The sequence below is a fragment of the Petaurus breviceps genome, unplaced genomic scaffold, assembly GCF_028583685.1.
Source record: "Petaurus breviceps papuanus isolate PSGF00001 unplaced genomic scaffold, PetGlider_PUasm1.0 140, whole genome shotgun sequence".
In the NCBI taxonomy this organism is placed as follows: Eukaryota; Metazoa; Chordata; class Mammalia; order Diprotodontia; family Petauridae; genus Petaurus; species Petaurus breviceps.
In genome coordinates, this window is record NW_027185698.1 from 52,764,610 (window position 1) to 52,783,595 (window position 18,986).

At 36.4% G+C, this 18,986-nt stretch overlaps 1 protein-coding gene across 2 annotated transcripts in view; it reads left to right on the forward strand.

The window, feature by feature from the left end:
- TSG101 (tumor susceptibility 101) overlaps positions 1-18,986 on the forward strand; it is a 101,698-nt gene that overhangs the window by 17,084 nt on the left and 65,628 nt on the right. For both annotated transcript variants that reach the window (XM_069073052.1, XM_069073056.1), the window contains exons 4-5: positions 1,252-1,415; positions 9,683-9,809. In XM_069073052.1, the coding sequence (XP_068929153.1) occupies positions 1,252-1,415; positions 9,683-9,809 (291 nt within the window). The remainder of the gene's footprint in view (positions 1-1,251; positions 1,416-9,682; positions 9,810-18,986) is intronic.

The window sequence follows — 18,986 nt, forward strand, 5'->3', positions numbered from 1 at the left end:
TTAAATCCCAACTGTGTAGGTTTTTCGTGCTCCTCCTCACCTTCTGAGATTTCTCATTTATACTGCACATATTCTATTGGTACAAAGTTATTTGAATATTTTCTCTCTCATTAGAAAGTGAACTTTAGAGCAAGGACTATGTTCTGCCTTTCTTTTATGCACAGTGCTTAGCACAGAATTTGATACAAAGTAAGTGCTTAATAAATGCTTGAGTGACTGAGATGTACATTTGTAGCATTGCCAATTTATTTTGCATATTTAATTTTCTTAGAGTACAGCCTAACTGTACTTTTTTGTTGTTTTTGCTTTTTTGAGGGGGGGCAGGGCAATTGGGGTTAAGTGACTTGCCCAAGGTCACATGGCTAGTTTTTGTGTTAAGTGTCTGAGGCCGGATTTGAACTCAGGTCCTCCTGACTCCAGGGCCAGCTGCTCTATTTACTGAACGTCACCTAGCCGCCCCAAGACCTAGCTATAGATGAGGCTTTAGAAACTTAGTGGTCAGGTGATTCAGTTTTATAAGTTGCTTTTCTTTGTTTTTAGATGACAGCATGGCCCAGTGGGAAGAGTGTTGACTCTGAAATCAGAGGAACTATGTCCAAATCCTCTTCTCATACTAGCTGTGTGACCTTGAGAAAGTCTTTTAACCTCTTTAGTCTTTAAATTCCTCATCTGTAAAAAGTGGAGGAGGTTCTAGATGGCTTCTGTGGTCTCTTTCAGTAGTAAAGCTATTATCCCATGTTATATTCTGTATGTTCCCCAGCCTCTGTACTGTTTTTAAAATATGAAATGACAAGAATTGTATAACCAAGAATGGATTGTATAAAAATGCATTCATCTACCTTTTTATGCTATTGAACTGCTCTGTAAAATAAAAACTGGAGAAACACTTTTACAGTATAACTCTGAAACCCAGGAAGTATGCTGAAAAGAGGCGATGTGTAATAGTGGGATTTGATTCAAGCTAGGTTTGGAATTCTTTAAATTTAAATCTTAGTTTTCCTACTTATTACTTCTGTGACCTTTTACAAATTACTTATAAGGTATTTAAGCCCCAGTTTCCTCTTTTAATGAAGGGATTGAAATAGATCATCTGTAAAGATTCTCCAGCCTAACAAAAATTCCATTGTCTTTGTATATTTGTTATAGTTTAACTTAGTGCTATTTTATTGCAGTTATTTACTTGTAAGGGTATTGAAAGATCATAAAAGATCTAAAAATAGAATAATTGAAGTCTCACTTTTTCTTTTTTAGGTAACATATACAATATCCCAATATGCCTGTGGCTTCTGGACACATATCCGTATAATCCCCCTATCTGTTTTGTTAAGCCTACTAGTTCAATGACCATTAAAACAGGGAAGCATGTCGATGCAAATGGAAAGATCTATCTTCCTTATTTACATGAATGGAAGCATGTAAGTATATGACCTATACTGATTCTAATTTTTAGTTGGGTTCTAATTTTTTCCTTCAGTAAGCAACAGATATTTAATGAGCATCTGCTATGTTCAGGATATTTCAGAATATATAAAGAGATATATGACAATACTTGACCTCAAGAAGTCTGTAATCTACTTTAGTTAATAGCACATGTATACATTAAAGGACAACCTACACTAAAAGATAACTTATGATAAATCAGAGTGGTAAGTGGTATAGATAAAATTTCTCTCCTGAAACCCTGGTATTCATTGTAATTTGAGTAGGAGCTTTACAGATCTTTGATCTCATAGATCTGGGAATTCCTTTAGTACACATCTCAAACCACGTGTGTATTTTCAGCTTGTGCAACTCTTTCCAGTGACCTCTCATAATCGCCAGGGCATCTACTCAAGATTCTAGGGGCCATTTTCCCTGTAATATTAATATTAATTTCATATGAAAAGTTTATATAACAAGTATTATGTGCAAAATATTTTGGAGGATAAAAATAGAATTTTCTCAATTTAGCTCCTGCTGTCTTTTTTTTATCCCAGGAATATTCCATATTCCTTAGATCTTACTCTCCACACCCCTCACCCCCTCAGCATATTTTATACTTAAGTAGAGAGAAATCACTGTAAGTTCAGGTGAATAGGGGAAAGGTTCCTAGAGGAAGTCTGATTTGTTTCGCATTTTAAAGATGGGTAGTTTTCAGATAGTATGAAAGATATTTTAAACAAATTGCAAGGGGAGAAGGCACAAAACTGAGAATGCATAAGATGAGTTTAGGGAATAGTTTTTGGTCAGAGCAGAGAGATTATAGAATGAAATGGTTGAAGCTAAGAATGGTAAAATATGTTGAGGGTCATATTAGCAACAAGCTTTGGATGCTAGGTTAAGTAGCTTAATTTTGACCTATGGGCAGTGAGGAACCTTTGAAATATGTGAGCAAAGGAGTGGGCATGATGAAAGCAGAAGGATTAATTTGGTACCTTGTATGTAGAAATGGTTTGGGGAGGTCAGTGGAAACTAGTGATTTTTTTTTTTTAACTGCTCATTTTGGGTGTGTAGGCTCTAAAATGAGAAAGTTATGCTAAGTAACTGAAATCTTTTATTTTGACCTTGAAATATTTTGTCAGGTTAGCGTCAAAATATTATAGTATCATTGTATATCTACCTATATTTGTATTGTAGCAGAACTTAAAAGTTAGATAGACATATGTGGGTCACTATCTAGAGCGACTGTCTTGTGACAAGAAAACCAGTGAGAGGGGAGCTGAAGGTGGGGAAAGGAGCAGCAGCCCCTCAGGATTGAGAAGACAGGAATCCAAGGGCTTACAGGCGGGGGTTTTCTTTGACCAGCATTCCATCTACTGCACTTGGAATGTGGGGAGTATATGTGTTCATATAATCTTCAGGAGTCTGTTGGTGGAAAACCCCCAAAAGGTGAGGATTCTACTCATCTAGGTGCTGGAGGGAAAAATAATTATTTTGTTCAAATTAAAACTGGGTGAAATGATAAATAACTACAATCCTCACTATGATTTTCACTGCAAGAGGTTTAGAATACAGAGGAAGCTTGACAGTATTGTGCTGTGGGTGGCCAGGATAATATCCAACCCAGTACACAATGGTTAATTTTTGTGGTTGAGACAGAATTTTGTGGTTAATGACAGAACAAATGGATAAAACTGAGAAGAACTTACAAGAGAGATGTCCAAGGATGAGCTTAGAGCTGTCATTGTTGTTTAGTCATGTCCGACTCCTTGTGACCCCATGGACCATAGTACACTAAGCCCTACATCTCCAAGTCTGTCCCAGGTTCATGTTCATTGTTTCCATCGCATTCTCTGCCATCACCTTTTCCTTTTGCTTCCAGTCTTTCCCAACACCGGGCTTTTCCAGTGAGTCCCATCTTCAGTATTTTACTTTCCAGTGAATAACTGTAAAGCCAATGTGATACCCATAGTAGCCACTATGAATATGCATGTGTATTTCCGGGGAAAATATGCAAAATGCAAATAAATTCTCTTCCTCAAAGGCAAAACCAAAATATTTATTTGGAACATCATTAGGATACCAGGAGGTAATCACTAATTGAGGAATACTAACATCCCAAGCCTTCTTTCTTTTCTTTTTCTTTAAGCAACTTGCCCAAGGTCACACCTCTAGTTTTTGTGTTAAGTGTCTGACGCCAAATTTGAACTCAGGTCCTCCTAACTCCAGGACTCTAGGGCTGGTGCTTTATTCACTGTGCCACCTTGAATTAATTTCTTTAAGTATTGACTGATTTGATCTCCTTGCTGTCCAAGGGACTTTGAAAAGTCTTCTCCACGGTATTGATTCTGGAGCACTCAGCTTTTCTTATACTTCAGTTCACAGCCATACATTGCTATTGGGAAAACCATAGTTTTGACTATATGGACATTTGTTGGCAAGGTGATGTCCCTTTTTAGTAATGCTCTCTAGATTTTCCATAGCTTTCCTTCCAAGGAGCAAGTGTCTTTTAATTTTAATTTTGCAGTCACTGTCTGCAGTGATCTTTTAGCTCAATAATATAAAATCTGACACAGCTTCCATTTCTTAGTATTTGCTAACAGTGCCATGAATGCTGCTGAAATCACACATCAACTTAGATGGCATTCTCTTTGTCATGAAAACTGGTATCTTCAAGCTGTCTGTCCCACTAGTGGAAATGGGCTCTTTGAAGAATTGGACTGGTTGCCTAATCAGCTCCAAAACCAGAAATGAAACAGTAAAAGTTCTTACTCCTTTTTTCCCCCCCTATTTCCTATTAGTCCTATACTTTAATGGGACAAACCATAATACTACTTTGCTTTTTGGGTGTGGGAGTTTTTTCCTCCCTGCTGTCATAGTATTCATTGCACAATGTTGTAAAGTGGCAAATATTGCTATGCTCAAAAACAGGTTTCTTATTTTGTATAAATAGTTTTTGTTTCCATTAGGGCAGTTTCTGACATTTCTATATAGTATTACTCACTTTTTTTTTTTAAATCAACCTGCTGTTCCGTACTGAGAAAGATACCTTAAGCACATCGATACTTGGATTGCCATGGTTTAACATAGTAAAGACAAATACTATTCCTACTGTCTTGTGAGATCTGTGTTCAAGATGCATTTTGGAGGTTGGATTATAACTAGAATTGTGTGTTTTTTTAGTAGTTAAAAAAGGTTTAAAAAATAAAATATCTGACTTAACCCCAGTTGCCCTCCAAAAAAAAAAAGCAGTAAAATAAAATACATGAATATCCATAAAGCAGAAACATTGCTTAATGTGGTTTTTGCAGTCACAGTTTTGTAAATAGAATTTGAGGGGCAGGGAGTTTGTTCTACCCCTGCCTACAGAAGCAAAAGATACAAAACCTCCTTGTATTTTGTGAGCATAACTGGTCAGTTAAAACAAATTTCCATATTGGCCATGTCCAAAAATCTGTTTCCCACTGTACATGTTAGTCCATTATCTCTTTGTTGTGAGATGGATAGCTTTCTTCATTATCAGTACTCTTTATCATAATTGGTCATTGCATTGATGGTTCAGAATTCCTAAGTCTTTCAGAATTGTTCATTTTTGCAACATTGATGTTACAAATTGTTCTGGTTCTGTTTACTTAACATCAGTGCATACAAGTCTTACGAAGTTAACTCTGAAACCTCCTGTTCCTTTGTTTTCTGTAGCATCATAGTATTACATTACATTCATGTACTGTAACTTTTTCCGCCATTTGCCCCCATTGATTGGCACCCTTTAATTTCTAGCAAAATAGAAAGAAAATTGCTATAAATAATTAGGTACATATTTTTTCTTTTTTTTTTTTTCTCTTTTACATATAGGACCTTTTTTTCTTTCTCTTTGTGGTATTGACCTTAGTAGTGGTATCACTGGGCCAAAATACATGCACAGTTTAGTAACTTTTTGTGCATAATTTCAAATAGCTTTCTAGAGTGATTGGACAAATGTACATTAATGTGCTCCTTCCATGTTGGTCGATTTCTTTCTTTTTTGTTATCTTTGCCAGTCTCAGGTGTGAGGTGGTACCTCAGAATTCTTTTAATTTGCACTTTCCTTATTTTTAGTGATTTGGAACATTTTTAAATATAAGTAGAGATATCCTGGATTTCTTCTTGAGAATGTTTTGCCTGTTAATAGTTTTTTACTAATTGTCAATCAATAAATGACTCCATATAAATTAGAATTCATTTCTTCTATACCTTGGAAATGAGACCTTTATGTTTGTAACGTAATAACTTGTTGCAAAGGGGTTTTTCCCCTACTTTTCCTTCTAAGCTGCATTCAATTTGTGCAAAAATTGTTTTTTGTTTGTTTTTTGATTTTTGGAGGGCAATTGGGGTTAAGTGACTTCCAAAGTCACACGGCTAATAATTGTGTCAAGTGTTTGAGGCTGGATTTGCACTCAGGTCCCCCTGACTCCAGGGCTGGTGCTCTGTTCACTGCACCACCTAGTCACCCCAGTGCAAAAACTTTTTAACATCATGTAGTCACAATTTTCCATATTATCTTAGGTGATGCTCTCTATCCTTTGTTTGGTAATGAACTCTTAGCTACCTATATATCTAAAAGATACTTCATCATTCTTCTAATTTGTTTATGATGTCACCTTTTATGTGTTTTCATCTTAAACTTATCTTGACATATGATATGAGGTATTGTTCAAATATAATTTTCGCCAGATTGCTATCCAATTTTCACAGCTTTTTGGGGAGTGTGGGCGTGGGGTGCCAAGGTAGTCCTTATCCCAGTAGATAGGATCTAACACTAGGCTACCAGGTTCATTTGCTTCTTTATGTTGTGTACCTAAATCTAAATCTGTTCTGCTGATAAAGCTCTCTATTTTTAAACTCAATACCAAATTGTTTTGATAATTGCTGTAGTGTATTAATCCCTTGAGATCCTTGACTCGCCTTTTTTTCTTCTTTCTTATTTTGGCCTCTAGATGAATTTTTTTTTTCCAGTTCTCTAAAATTCTTTGGTGCTTTAATAAGTATGACACTAAATAAGTAAGTTAATTTAGATATGGTCATTTTTATTGTAGCGGCTTGGCCTACCAATGACCAGTTAATATTCTCTAGTTTATTTTTTCTATAAATAATGTTTTGTAGTTGTATTTATATGGTTCCTGTTTATATCTTGGTAGATAGACATATAAATCTTTTGTACATTCTGTATTCATTTTTAATAGAATTTTTCTCTCTTACCTGAAATTGCAACTTGAATATACTCACCCATTTTAATAGTGTGCAGTTTCTCTTTTGAAACTTGAGAAATCACAGTACAAATCCAAACAAGCAATCAATTTTCATGTTTCCAAGCAGTTCTGTCTTTAGGTCCTTATGTATTTTCATAGATCTTGTGCACACCTGAATATTTGTGGGCAGGGGAAGCTTTGAGGTTTTGATTCAGATATGCTGCACTTTGAAAGTAGTAAATTTAGTCATAAACCATTTATAAATCTTAACTTTTTCCTCTTATGGTTCAAGATAGGCCATGATTAATTTTCTGTCACCCTTGAATAACTTATGAAAAACATAATGGTGTCTGGTTATAACATTGAGAAGAGTTTTTTAGTCATATTTGGGAAGTAAACATCTTAATTTAAATGTTGGTCAAATATGTGGTACTGTTTGAAACCACTCTAGAAATTTCTTCCCAGAGTACATAGCCTTCATTAGCCTCAGAGTTTGGTTGGAGATATTTCAAAAATATAGACAAGAACATTAGGCATTCCTCTTAGTGTCTTAAGGTTTGAAAGAAAATAATTTAGTACAAAAGGATTAAGAATCATTCCATTCTAGAGGAATTCTGTCCTATTTTAGAAGAGTGCCCCTTTGGTATCTGGGTGAAATGATGTACTTTAATACCCCTAACACTAGGAAAGAAAAAACTAGGGGGAGGGGAATGTTACAGCAAGTTTCTCTGCCAATGTCCTCATTTCTCAAATATAGAGAACTGAGTCAAATCTGTAAGAATACTATTATTCTCCAGTTGATAAAATAGTCAAAGGATATGAACAGGCAGTTTTCAGGTAAGGAAATCAGAGGTATCTATAGTCATATTAAAAATACTCTAAATCACTATTGATTACAGAAATGCAAATTAAAACAACTGAGGTACCACCTCACACTTATCAGATTGACTAATATGACAGAAAATGAAAATGACAAATGTTGGTGGAGATGGGGGATAATTAGGATGCTAATGCACTGTTGGTAGAGTTGTAAACTGATCATACCATTATGGAGAGCAATTTGGAACTATGCCCAAAGGGGTATAAAACTGTCTATATCCTTTGACCTAGAAATAGTACTACTAGGCAAAGAGATTTTAAAAAGAAAAATAATTCAAATGTATAAACATATTTGTAACACCTCTTTTTGTGTTGGCAAAGAATTGGAAGTTGAAGAGATGCCCATCAGTTGGGGAATGTTTAAGTTGTGGTATATGATTGTGATGGAATACTTTTGTGCTATAAGAAATGAGTAACAGGATGCTTTCAGAAAAACCTGCAAAGACTTATGTGAGCTGATTAAAAGTGAAGTGAGCGGTACCAGGAGAACACTATACATAGTAACAATAATATTGTACAATGATCAATTGTGACTGACTTAGCTATTCTCAGCAATATAATAATCTAAGACAATTCCAAAGGATTCATAATGAAAAATGCTGTTCAGCTCCACAGAAAGAAGTGATAGCGTGCAAATGCAGATTGAAGTGTAATTTTTTTTAACTTTCTTTCTCTTTCTTGGGTTTTTTGGGAGGAGTGGGGGTCTGTTTTATTTTTTTTCCTTTCCTTTTTTTTTTTTTTTTTTAAAGCAATCGGGGTTAAGTAACTTGCTCAAGGTTACACGGCCAGGTGTTTCTGGGTGGTTGCTAAGTGTCTGAGCCCGGGATTCGATCTCCAGGTCTTCTCAACACTGGAGCCGGTGCTCTTACTCACTGTGCTACCTGGCTGCCCCTTCCTTTTTTTTTTTTTTTGAAGGAGGAAGGCAAAGCAATTGGAGTTAAATGACTTGCCCAGGGTTACCCAGCTAATAAGTGTTTGAGGCTAGATTTGAACTCAGGTCCTCTTGACTCAAAGGCCAGTGCTCTATCCACTGCACCATCTAACTGCCCTGGTCTGTTTTCTTTTACAACATGAATAATATGGAAATATGTTTTACATAGCTGCACATATACAACCTATATCAAATTGCTTATCTTCTCAATGAGGAGGAAGGAGGAGAGGGAGGGAATTTGGAGCTTAGAATTTTTAAAAAATAAATGTTAAAATTTTTTTATATGTAACTGGGAAAAAGATAAAATATTTGAAAAAATACTAATACTACAAAGATCAATTTTGGCATTTTAAAAAGCTATAGTTCTTTATTTTGTATTTTGACAAAAACTGAAGAAGTTGAAACTATTCATCTAAATATTAGTTTGCTTGATGTTGTTCATACTGTATTCAGCATACAATAAAGCTACTTGGGAGCCCAGGTGATTTCTAAATATAGCTTGAAATACTTAGTAATAAATTTGTTTTTAATCCTCAGTGAATTTAAGAGTCTTTAAAGAAACCCAGTGTTAAGAAACAGCAAAACATGTACAAATAAATAAAGTGAATAGAGGATTAAGGTGAGGTGAGGTCCAAAGTTATATTTGTGAATTAGATAGTCATCTAAAGATTATTTGCTAAATGAGGTGGAGTTTATCATTTAAAAGAGGGACAGCCTTTAATTTGATATGGGAAAAAGAGATGATTTCTGAAAATTGTGGATAACTTGAATAAAGATTTAGAAGGGGGAGAATTAGGATTGTATGTGGTCCAATAAGAACAGTAATATTTCTCAACTGAACTTTTTAATTTAATTCTTTGCTTCTCCATTGGTACATGAAAGTATACATACAGAGTGGCATATTAAAAAGAATGGAATTTACAAGATTGGGGTCATGCAAATTAAACTGGCATTTACCAGGGGATAGACAGTGTGGTAAAAGGAGTACCCATTTTGGTTTTGATAATTCTTAGCTTTGTGACCATGAATAAAATCTCATTTTTATTTCCTTCATATGTCTCCTAGGGGTAACAGTTCTTGTCCTAATTGCCTTCTCTGGCTGTCATAAGGGAAACACTTCCTTGAACTTTAAAAATCTTTATAAATATGAGCTATTTTTATTGTCATTGATGAAATGCTGCTAAATTTTTTGTATTAAAATAACATTTACTCATTTTCTCTATAGCCACAGTCTGACTTATTGGGTCTGATTCAAGTAATGATTGTGGTGTTTGGAGAGGAACCTCCAGTGTTTTCACGTCCTACAGTTTCAGCCTCCTATCCACCATACCAAGCAACAGGACCACCAAATAGTAAGTGGAATATGGATTTAATTTTTAAAATGTATTATCACCATTATAAATACAGAAATGTTGTGTTTTAATTCTTTCTGAACTTTCATTTGTTTTAAAGCATAGTAAGACTTGTTGAAGCATTCTGAAGCCCCATTTTATTTACAAATTTCCTTCCCACCCTCACCCTGAGGCTGATGTTTGGACTTCTGTTTGTGGGTAGAAATATAAACATTAGTATGTTGACTTATGAAAGGGAGGAAGCTGCAGTAGAGCTAGAATTTCTCTAATTATACAAATCTGGAATAAGAAGTATGTAGGTTACTTTTGCCATCTGCAACATGAGGGTCCTAAGTAATTTTATAATATCAGATGAACTATCACATAATAAAACATATAAATTAGAAAAGCTAAATAAAACTATCTAGAAAATCTAGCCACTTCAACCAAAAAACTCATGGAATTCATCATAGTCTTGAATACAACATTCATCTACCCAAAAAATCACACATTCTTATAATAAAGATTGGACTTTCACCTTAAATACACTGTTTTCAAAATTCCATCAGGATTTTGTGCTAAGCTACCAAATTGAAATTATAGCATTGCAAATAGTATGCTTTCATATCTTACTTTACTTTTGTATTTTTTGTACTCTAAATACTCATAAAAGGTCTTTGATAGGTTAGAATGATGATAAATCTAATAAGATGAAATTTTCAGTTAATTTTTAATTCTATTAAAAATTCAGTAAAAATGAACTTGGATTACGTTTGGATTTAAAAAAATTAATAGTAAGGAGAAAAATAGCCAGCCCTCAATTAATGTGAAAAAGATGGGATTTTAGTGGTCAGGGAATTTTAAGTGAGTTAGCATTATGATAGGACAGATTAAAAAGATAGTATTCTTAGTTGTATGAGTAGAAACATAGTGTCCAAAACAAGGGAGATTCTGATTGAGATGTACTCTACACTGCATGACAGGTGTCATTCAAAAGATGGTGATGAGTTGGTGTTAGGACTGGAAACTGTGCTGTGTTAAGATGAGTTGAAGGCACTAGGAATTTATCTTGGAGAAAAGAGGACCTGAGGGTGGAAGTAAAAGAGGGAGGGATTATTATCCCCATTTCTGGTTGAGAATTACAGAGGAAAATTTTTATCTTCATGAGGGAAATATGCTTCAGTACTTTAGTAGATCTGTGATCTTGTTAATGTGGGTATAGTCTCCACGAATGTAGGTTGCAACTGTTCTGTGCCTTCTAGTCCTTTGTAATTTTTGTCTAGATTCTCAAATCCTCTGTAAAGGATTGATTGTATGTACTCAAAGACTTCACCTAGACCTTTTAACATAATACAGGTATTAGCATTTGGGCTTTCGTTTCATATTGTCATTGAATTACTGACCTTTGGGTAATAACTGTTAGGTTATCTTTGACATTTGTCATCATTGATTGATAACATGCTATAATTTAGTTAGACCTATCATACATTTCTGTTACTTTTGTTTCACCTGCAAGGAGATTGGGTGCATGTCCCAGGATTTGCAACTGTAGAACAACACTGAGAGAATAGATTGATTTTTGTGTTGGGGAACAACTGCAATTTTTGAAAAAGCTGTGTCGTTTTCCAAGTGATCTTGTCTACTTTTGATTCCCTGGTCATTTCTGGGCCCAGCTCATCTGAGTACCTTTCCAAAATAGTCATACTTATAGCCTAATTAAATGAATTTAAGGAAATGGTTTGGACAGTGGCAACATTATTGGAATGAGTATATTTTCTCCCAAAGTGACTCTTTTAAAAGGTGCAAATATTCTGGATTTATAAGTTTTATTGTCTTTGTTGTATCATTTGTTCCGTTGTATTGTTTCTCTTTATATTTAATTTCATTTTTTTATGCTTATCTCTTTGATTTCTATTAGTCTCTTAGGTGAAGTGTTCTCCTAATCCCACAGTGGACTTATGGTAGTTTGTTGGTAGCATGTTTTGTACATCCTTAATATGTTAACCAAAATAACTTCTGAGATGCACACACACACTACATAACACACACTCTCTCTATAAGAGTCTGTATAAAGTTACATATAAAGGAGGTTTTGCTTTCACTTGAGAATGACAGAAGACAAAAATATGTTTTCAGCAGTTGATAAGAAGTTCTTTATAATCTTTCATTGTGAAAGACAGTAGAAAAGAATTATTATGTTCAGTGACTTTTTTAAAACTTTGACTGCTTGGGAGCCTGGTCTTCTGTCAGGGAGCTAGCATGACAAAATGCAAAGAACAGGCCTGCAAGTTTGAGTTCCTCAAGTTCCTTTCTAAAATTCAATCATAATAGCATTTCTAGATTCACTAAAGAGTAGTCGGGAGATGAATGGTTAAAGTGATGGTCTGTTAATTTGGCATGCTCTGCAACCTTGAGCTAAGTTCTTATTCTCTTGTCCTCATTCTTCTGGAGTTAAGATTGGTCACTGAATTGTTAGTCTTCGTTGTAATGTCTGGTATTTTTCAACGTTTACTAGCAGTGTAGCTCTCCTTTTCATGTAATTCTTGTGGGAAAGATGGAGTGTACTAGAATAGAAAATAGAATAGCTAGATGATTTCAGAATTGGTTGAATTGTTGGACCTAATGTCTGCCTGAAAAGGAAGTCTTTTGTAGAATGTCATAGTGCTCTGTTCTTGGCCCTTTGCTATTTAACATTTTTATAGATGTCTTTGATAAATATATAGAGAGGGCATTTGTGTCAGATTTGCAGGTAATACAAAGCTGGGAATGATAATAGTTCATGCATTGAATGATAGAATCAAGATTCATAAAAACCACAATAGACCAGAACATTAAGCTTAATTTCATAATGTGTAATTTAATGAGAATAAATGTAAAACTATAGTCGGGTTCTTGAAATTAACTTCAAATTACAATCTGGGAAAGTCATGGTTAGATAGCAGTTTTGCTGCAAATAAAACAAGTATTTTTGTGGACTTAAATATCCTATCAATCTTTTGTGATCTATGCTGATAGTCCCTGTGTATTTCTGTCCTAGTCAGGTTAGATTTATTCTGCTTGGCCTTATAAAAATTAGGTACAATAGGTAGAATTTGCAAAGAAGCAAATCTGGCCTTGAAGTAAAGATACATTTGCAAGCAATTAGAGCTATTCAGAAGTGGAATGAGCTGCTTTAGAAGGTAGTAGGTTCTGAGGTTCAAACCAGTGTAGTAGAATAGCAGGAAGAAGCATAATGAGCTACATCCCAAAACTACTCCCTAAAAAACCCAAAGATTCCAAACAAACTTAGAAAAGCACCCAACCAAACATTGATAGGGAAAGCACAGAAAAAGTCATAGTCTTTCCAACATAGATTGACATAGGAAGTCAGAGAGGTCTGGGGACAGGGTCTGGCCAGGACTGGGCAGAATGGAGTGTTCCATTCTGGGAATGGAACTGGGAGAAACTGTTTACTGGAGCAAGAATAGATCATACTGGGGCACAGAGACCACATGCAAGGTATGGGAAACAGGAGTTATTCTGGGCTAAGGAGGGGTTGTAGGCCCTAGGCAGAGGCAAATTCAGAAGTAAACATTGAGAGTGTGTTTGAACTTTTACCTCCACAGGATACCCAAACTACCATAGCTCTCGGTCCTTGTCTTGTTTTTTTTCTATGACTCTAGATAAGAATATTTTCATTAGTTTGGATTTGTTTTATACCATCTTGATTTCTCATAAAGTCATTAGCTTCCATTTGCTTCAATCTAATTTTGAAGGGATTATTCTCTTCAGGGAGCTTTTGAAATTCCTTTTCTTTGTGACCAATTCAAATTTTTAAGGCATTCTTCTCATTGGTTTTTTGGGCCTCTCTTGCCATTTGAGTTAGTCTATTTTTTTAAGGTGTAATTTTCTTCAGAGTTTTTTTGGGTCTCCTTTAGCAGATTATTGACTCACTTTTCATGATTTTCTTGCATCATTCTCATTTGTCTTCCCAATTTTTCCTCCACTTCTCTTGAGTTTCACAATTCTTCTTGAGCTCCTCCATGGCCTGATAGCAGTTCATATTTTTCTTGGAAGCATTTGATACAGGAGTTTTGACTTTGTTGACTTCTTTTGGTTCCATATTTTGATCCTTTTTGTCCCCCAAAAAGGATTCTATGGTCTGATCGTGCTTGCTCATCTTGCCAGTCAATTACTTGACATTTGAGCTCTTGCCGTGGTAGAACTCTGCTTCCAGAGTGGAGAGAGCTGTGTCCCACATCGCTCCGGTTTTCACAGTTGTTGTCGGAGCTGTTGTCCAAGCTACGAGGAGGGTGCCCTCTCTTCAGCCACCCCAAGCTCTGGCACACCGGCCACACACCCCAGGACCACCACCCAAGACTGTGACCCAGATTCAAGCAGGTCAGAGCAAGAGTGATTACCCTCTGAATGGTTACTTGGTCCCCTCCCTGCGATCTGTAAGCCAGGAGCTCCAGAGCCAGCCGAGTGGCAGCAGCTGCAGCTGTTGTACCTTCACCACCTTTCCACCTGCGGGCAGGGATAGTGCTCTTCCATCGCCCAGTTCCAACAGAGTTCTCCATTGACCTCTTACTTTCTCTTTGGCATTTATGGGTTGAGAAGTCTGGAAACTGCCACATCTGCTGGTGCTTCACTCTCCTGAAGTCTGTTTTTGTCAGTCTGGGCCTGCTGGGCTCCCAGCTTGGTACAGTAGACCTTTCCTGTCAGCCTGCCAAGCTGCCTTCAGCAGGAGATTTGTTTCTCTCTGTCATTTTGTGGGTTCTGTAACTCTAAAATTTGTTTAGAGTCATTTTTCTTACAGGTATTGGAGGTGTTTGGAGTGGGAGTTTAAGTAGGTTCCTGCTTTTACTCTGCCATCTTGGCTTCACCCCTAGTTAAAAATGTTTTTCCTTTTTTTGTGTGACCCTAGCTAAGAATGCTTTTTTCCTTTCTTCAATGAACTTTATTATATTTTAAAATGTACAAATTGTTATTGGGTCTATGGATTTGGCCGTCAGGCCATACTTTCTACCCTTGTTCTTCCTATGGCCTGCCAAAGGATTTCAGGTGGCCTGTGAAGAATATAGAGGATGTAAAAGAAAGTAAAGATGAAACCACACCTGGCTTAACCTAGCTTCCACTAGTCACAGTTGTGGCCATCTTGTAATTTGGCAGGTATGCTGTCACTGTGTACTCTGTCATGTGATCTGCAGCAACCATCCATCATCAGTTTCTAGTCTAAGAGGAAGGAGAATTGAGAGTCATATCTTTTTTCGGTATTTTCGGTTGTTACTAAATGTAAACAATAAGAAAACCTGAAAAAAATGTATTAAAACTTGTACCACTTAACAAACTAATTTTTTAACATTAATGTGATTTCATAATAAATAGAATCTTAAGTAATAAGTGTAATTAATTGACATTAATTGAAATTTCCCTTTTTTAAAAATATAATTTATTTGTAAAATAGTTTAATCATTACTCATACCTTTACTTGGAAAGTGAGCCATTGAAAACCTATCTGCAGGCCGGAGAAGTTTATCCTATTTTAATTTTGGCCCCTACCTATTGCCAAATTGTGCGAGTCTGTTCTAAGCTAATCTGAACCATGCAGAAAAATAGCAAGGGGGTGAATTCCAGACCCAAGGGTAGCTACAGTTCTGCCACTCTACACCAAAAGAGCTTCACTGCTTTCTGATAATGCATGAGTCCAGCAGTAGTCTGCTGTACAGCAAAACCCACATCAGGAATTTGTAGGATTCAGACTAGGGGACCAGCAATCAGACTTTGTTCTGCATCATACCATTTTGTGAGCCTAGGCTGAGCTGGCCCTGAGATCCTGAAGTAACACAGCACTCAATACTCCCAGAAAGCAACAGGACAAGACCATAAATTACCTCCAGGCAGGTGCAGAGCCTGATCCTAACATCAAGTCTGAATACAGAAAGTAGGCTGAAAGAACAATCAAACAAAGAATCCCACTTTATAAAAATCTATTATATTAACAGGGATGCGCAAGACAAAAATCCAGAAAATAATTCCAAAACATCTATAAGCAAAACTTCTGGAAAAAAAATATAGCCAAGCCACAAATTCACACAGAATTATTGGAAGATATGAAGCAAGAATTTTAAAATGTGTTTACAAAGGAAAAGAAATTAAAATTCTGAGAGTGATAATTGGAAAGGCAATTAATAGGTTTGTAGAAGAGATACAAAACCTTGCCTGAGCAGCAAAGTTCTTGAAAATTAGAGTGGACAAATTAGAAGCAAATGACTCCATGAGACAGCAAGAAGGTAAAAACAGAAGGAAATATAAGGTGTGTCAGAGCCAAAACAACTGACCTGGAAAACAATTTGAGGAGGAAAAAAAAATGAAGAATCATTGGACTCTGTGAACACCATAACCAAAACAAAAGCACAGACATTCTATTTCCAAAATTCTCAAAAGAAAACTGCCCAGATCTCTTAGAACCAGAGAGCAAAGTGGAAATAGAAAGAATCTACCAGTCACTTTCTGAAAGGAACCTCAAAATGAAAGCTTCCAGGAACATCATAGCCAAAATCTTAAGCTTTCAGGTCAAAGAATTCTGCAAGTGTCCAGAAAGAAAAAATTCAAGTACAGAGGAGCCATAATCAGGATGATGTAAGGCTTAACAGCCACCATCTTAAAGGAGCAGAGAGTTTGGAATACCATATTTCATAGGGCAAATGATATGTAATATGTGCTTACTGTCAAACTAAATATAATCCTACGGGAAGGAAAATAGACTTTTAATGAAATTACAGAATTTCTAAGTGTTCTGAAGAAAAGACCAGGTCTGAGTAAAGACTTTGAAGTTCAAACATTCTTAATAGGGGAAGTTATATGTTTCTCTTTGAACCCCATCATCATGATTATCAAAGATGACAGAGAGAGTCTAATTAGACAAGTCCTGGGAGTGGTCTTTATTATGTCTTTATGAGAAGAATGGAAAGAGAGGGGGAAAGGAATACAGTGGAGAATGGGGAGGGAAAGGAAAGTTATGGAAAATTATCCTATATAATCTGTGCAAGTCAATGTCTATAAAAACATAGAATTGAGGGACAATGGCTAACTCTTAAACCTCACTCATACTTGAACTGGTCAGAAGCAAGGAGAACACCCACACATATACTTAGGCATATTTTTCAATCAACCGGAAAAGGGAGAATTTAGAGGTAGGGTAGGTTAGGGAGGGATTAATCCTAAGCAAAACAAATGTTTAACTTAAGGATGTATGGAAATATTTGTAGTTTTCTTTGAAGGTGGCAAAGAATGGAAATCTGAGGGAGTATCTATTACTTGGGGAATGACTAAACAAGAATGGTATATAAATGTAAGTCAATAAACATTTATTAAGGACCTATTTGCTAGGAACTATACTAAGCCCTGGGGATACAAAGAAAGACAAACAACCCTCCCCTCTCTTAGGGAGCTCACCTGGGAGCTCACCTGGGAGACAGGCTTGGCAGAAGGTGTGACTAGATAAAGAGGGAGGATATTCTGTGTGTGGGAGATAGTGAAAATGCCTAGATTCAAAGAATGGAGTGTCTTCTTGGAGGACTAGCCAGGGAAATGAGTGTCAACTGGGATTTGGTTGGGTGGGGTGGGGTAGTTTGAGCAGAGGCTATGAAAGGCCAGCCAAACTGAGGATTTTATATTTGACCCTGGAAGTGATCAAGAGACATCTGAAATCATTTTGGAGGGGGGGGGGGGGTTGGAAGGTGATGACATGAGTAGACCTTCACTTTAAGATCACTTTGGTAAATTAGTGAAGGATGAACTGATGTGGGAGATACTTATGGTAAAGAGAGCAGCCTGCAGGCTTTGGGGGTAATGATGAAAGAATATGGATTTCAGAGAAACCTGAGAAGACTTGAATTAGCTGGGGTGAAGAACAAAGAGAACTATTTATATGCTAACAAGATCGTAAAGGTAAATAGCTTTAGAAGATTTAGTATCTCTTGATCAGCATAATGGCAAGTCATAATAACAGAGGACTAATAATGAAACATGTTACCTACCTCCTGGTAGAGAAGTAAGAGTATGTATGTTCTTTTGGACATAATCAATGTGGAAATTTGTTTTGCTTGATCAATGTGTTTGTAACAGGTTTTGTTTTTCTTTTGTTTTTAGATTGGGGGTAGAGAGGAGAAAGAGGTAAATTTAGCTGATTGGGAGAAAAAAGTGGATTCTGGGAAGATGGCAGAAAAAAGGCAGGAAATTACATGGCTCTCCCAAATTCCCTCCCAAAATAATTTAAAATAAGGTCTCAAAGTGAATTATTAGAGTGGCAGAAATAATTAAAAGTGGGGGTTTTGTCTAGCCTATGTCATTCCCTCCCTAAGCCAAGTTGTCTAGCTTAAGGCAAGTTTGAAGAATAGTATTCCTAAAGACCTGGCTTCTCTGGGTGTTGGTCTGACCTGATTGAAGTGTAGATAGTGGAGAATCAACAAACAAAAAGCCTTGGGAAGCAGCCTTGTAGGCAGCAACCTCAACTTCAGGACCTTTCACCCCCTGGACAGTATGGGGGTTAGACAGCTGATCAGGGGAGATTTCAGGGCCTTCTGCTGGCGCTAGATGCTGGCCAGACATGTTGGGTCTTTGGGCAGGCAGGAGTGAGTACATGCTGGTTACTGTGGTTGCATATGGGTGGGGAATCTGCAAGTTGTGATGACTTGATAGAGAATGGAGTTCCTGATTTTGGTACACAAGTGAACAAAAACTTAGAACCTCAGGAGGGACTTCTGGAAGTAAAGAGTGTTTGGGGTGACAGCTTTGCTAGGGGTCCTGGTCAAGGCTCAGGGTCAGGGAAGAGTAAAATGAAAATTGAAAAAAATCCACTAATCACTGCCTGAAAGAGACCCCAAGATAAAAACTCACAGGAACATTATAGCCAAGTTTCCTTTCTTTTTTTTTTATCGAATGCTTTATTAACTTCTACTTTACATCATTCATTTCCGCAATATTTTGAGTTACAAATTTTCTCCCCATTTTTCCTCTACCAGCCACCGCAAAATAGGGATCCCACTGGATATCCCCTCCTCCAGTCTGCTCTTTCCCATATCTTCTCCCATACCCCCTCCGACTTTCCAGTAGGGCACGGTGGATCTTTATGCCCCAGTGCCTATATATTTTATTTCCCAGTTACATGTAAAATAATATTGATTTTATATATATATATATATATATTTTTTTTTT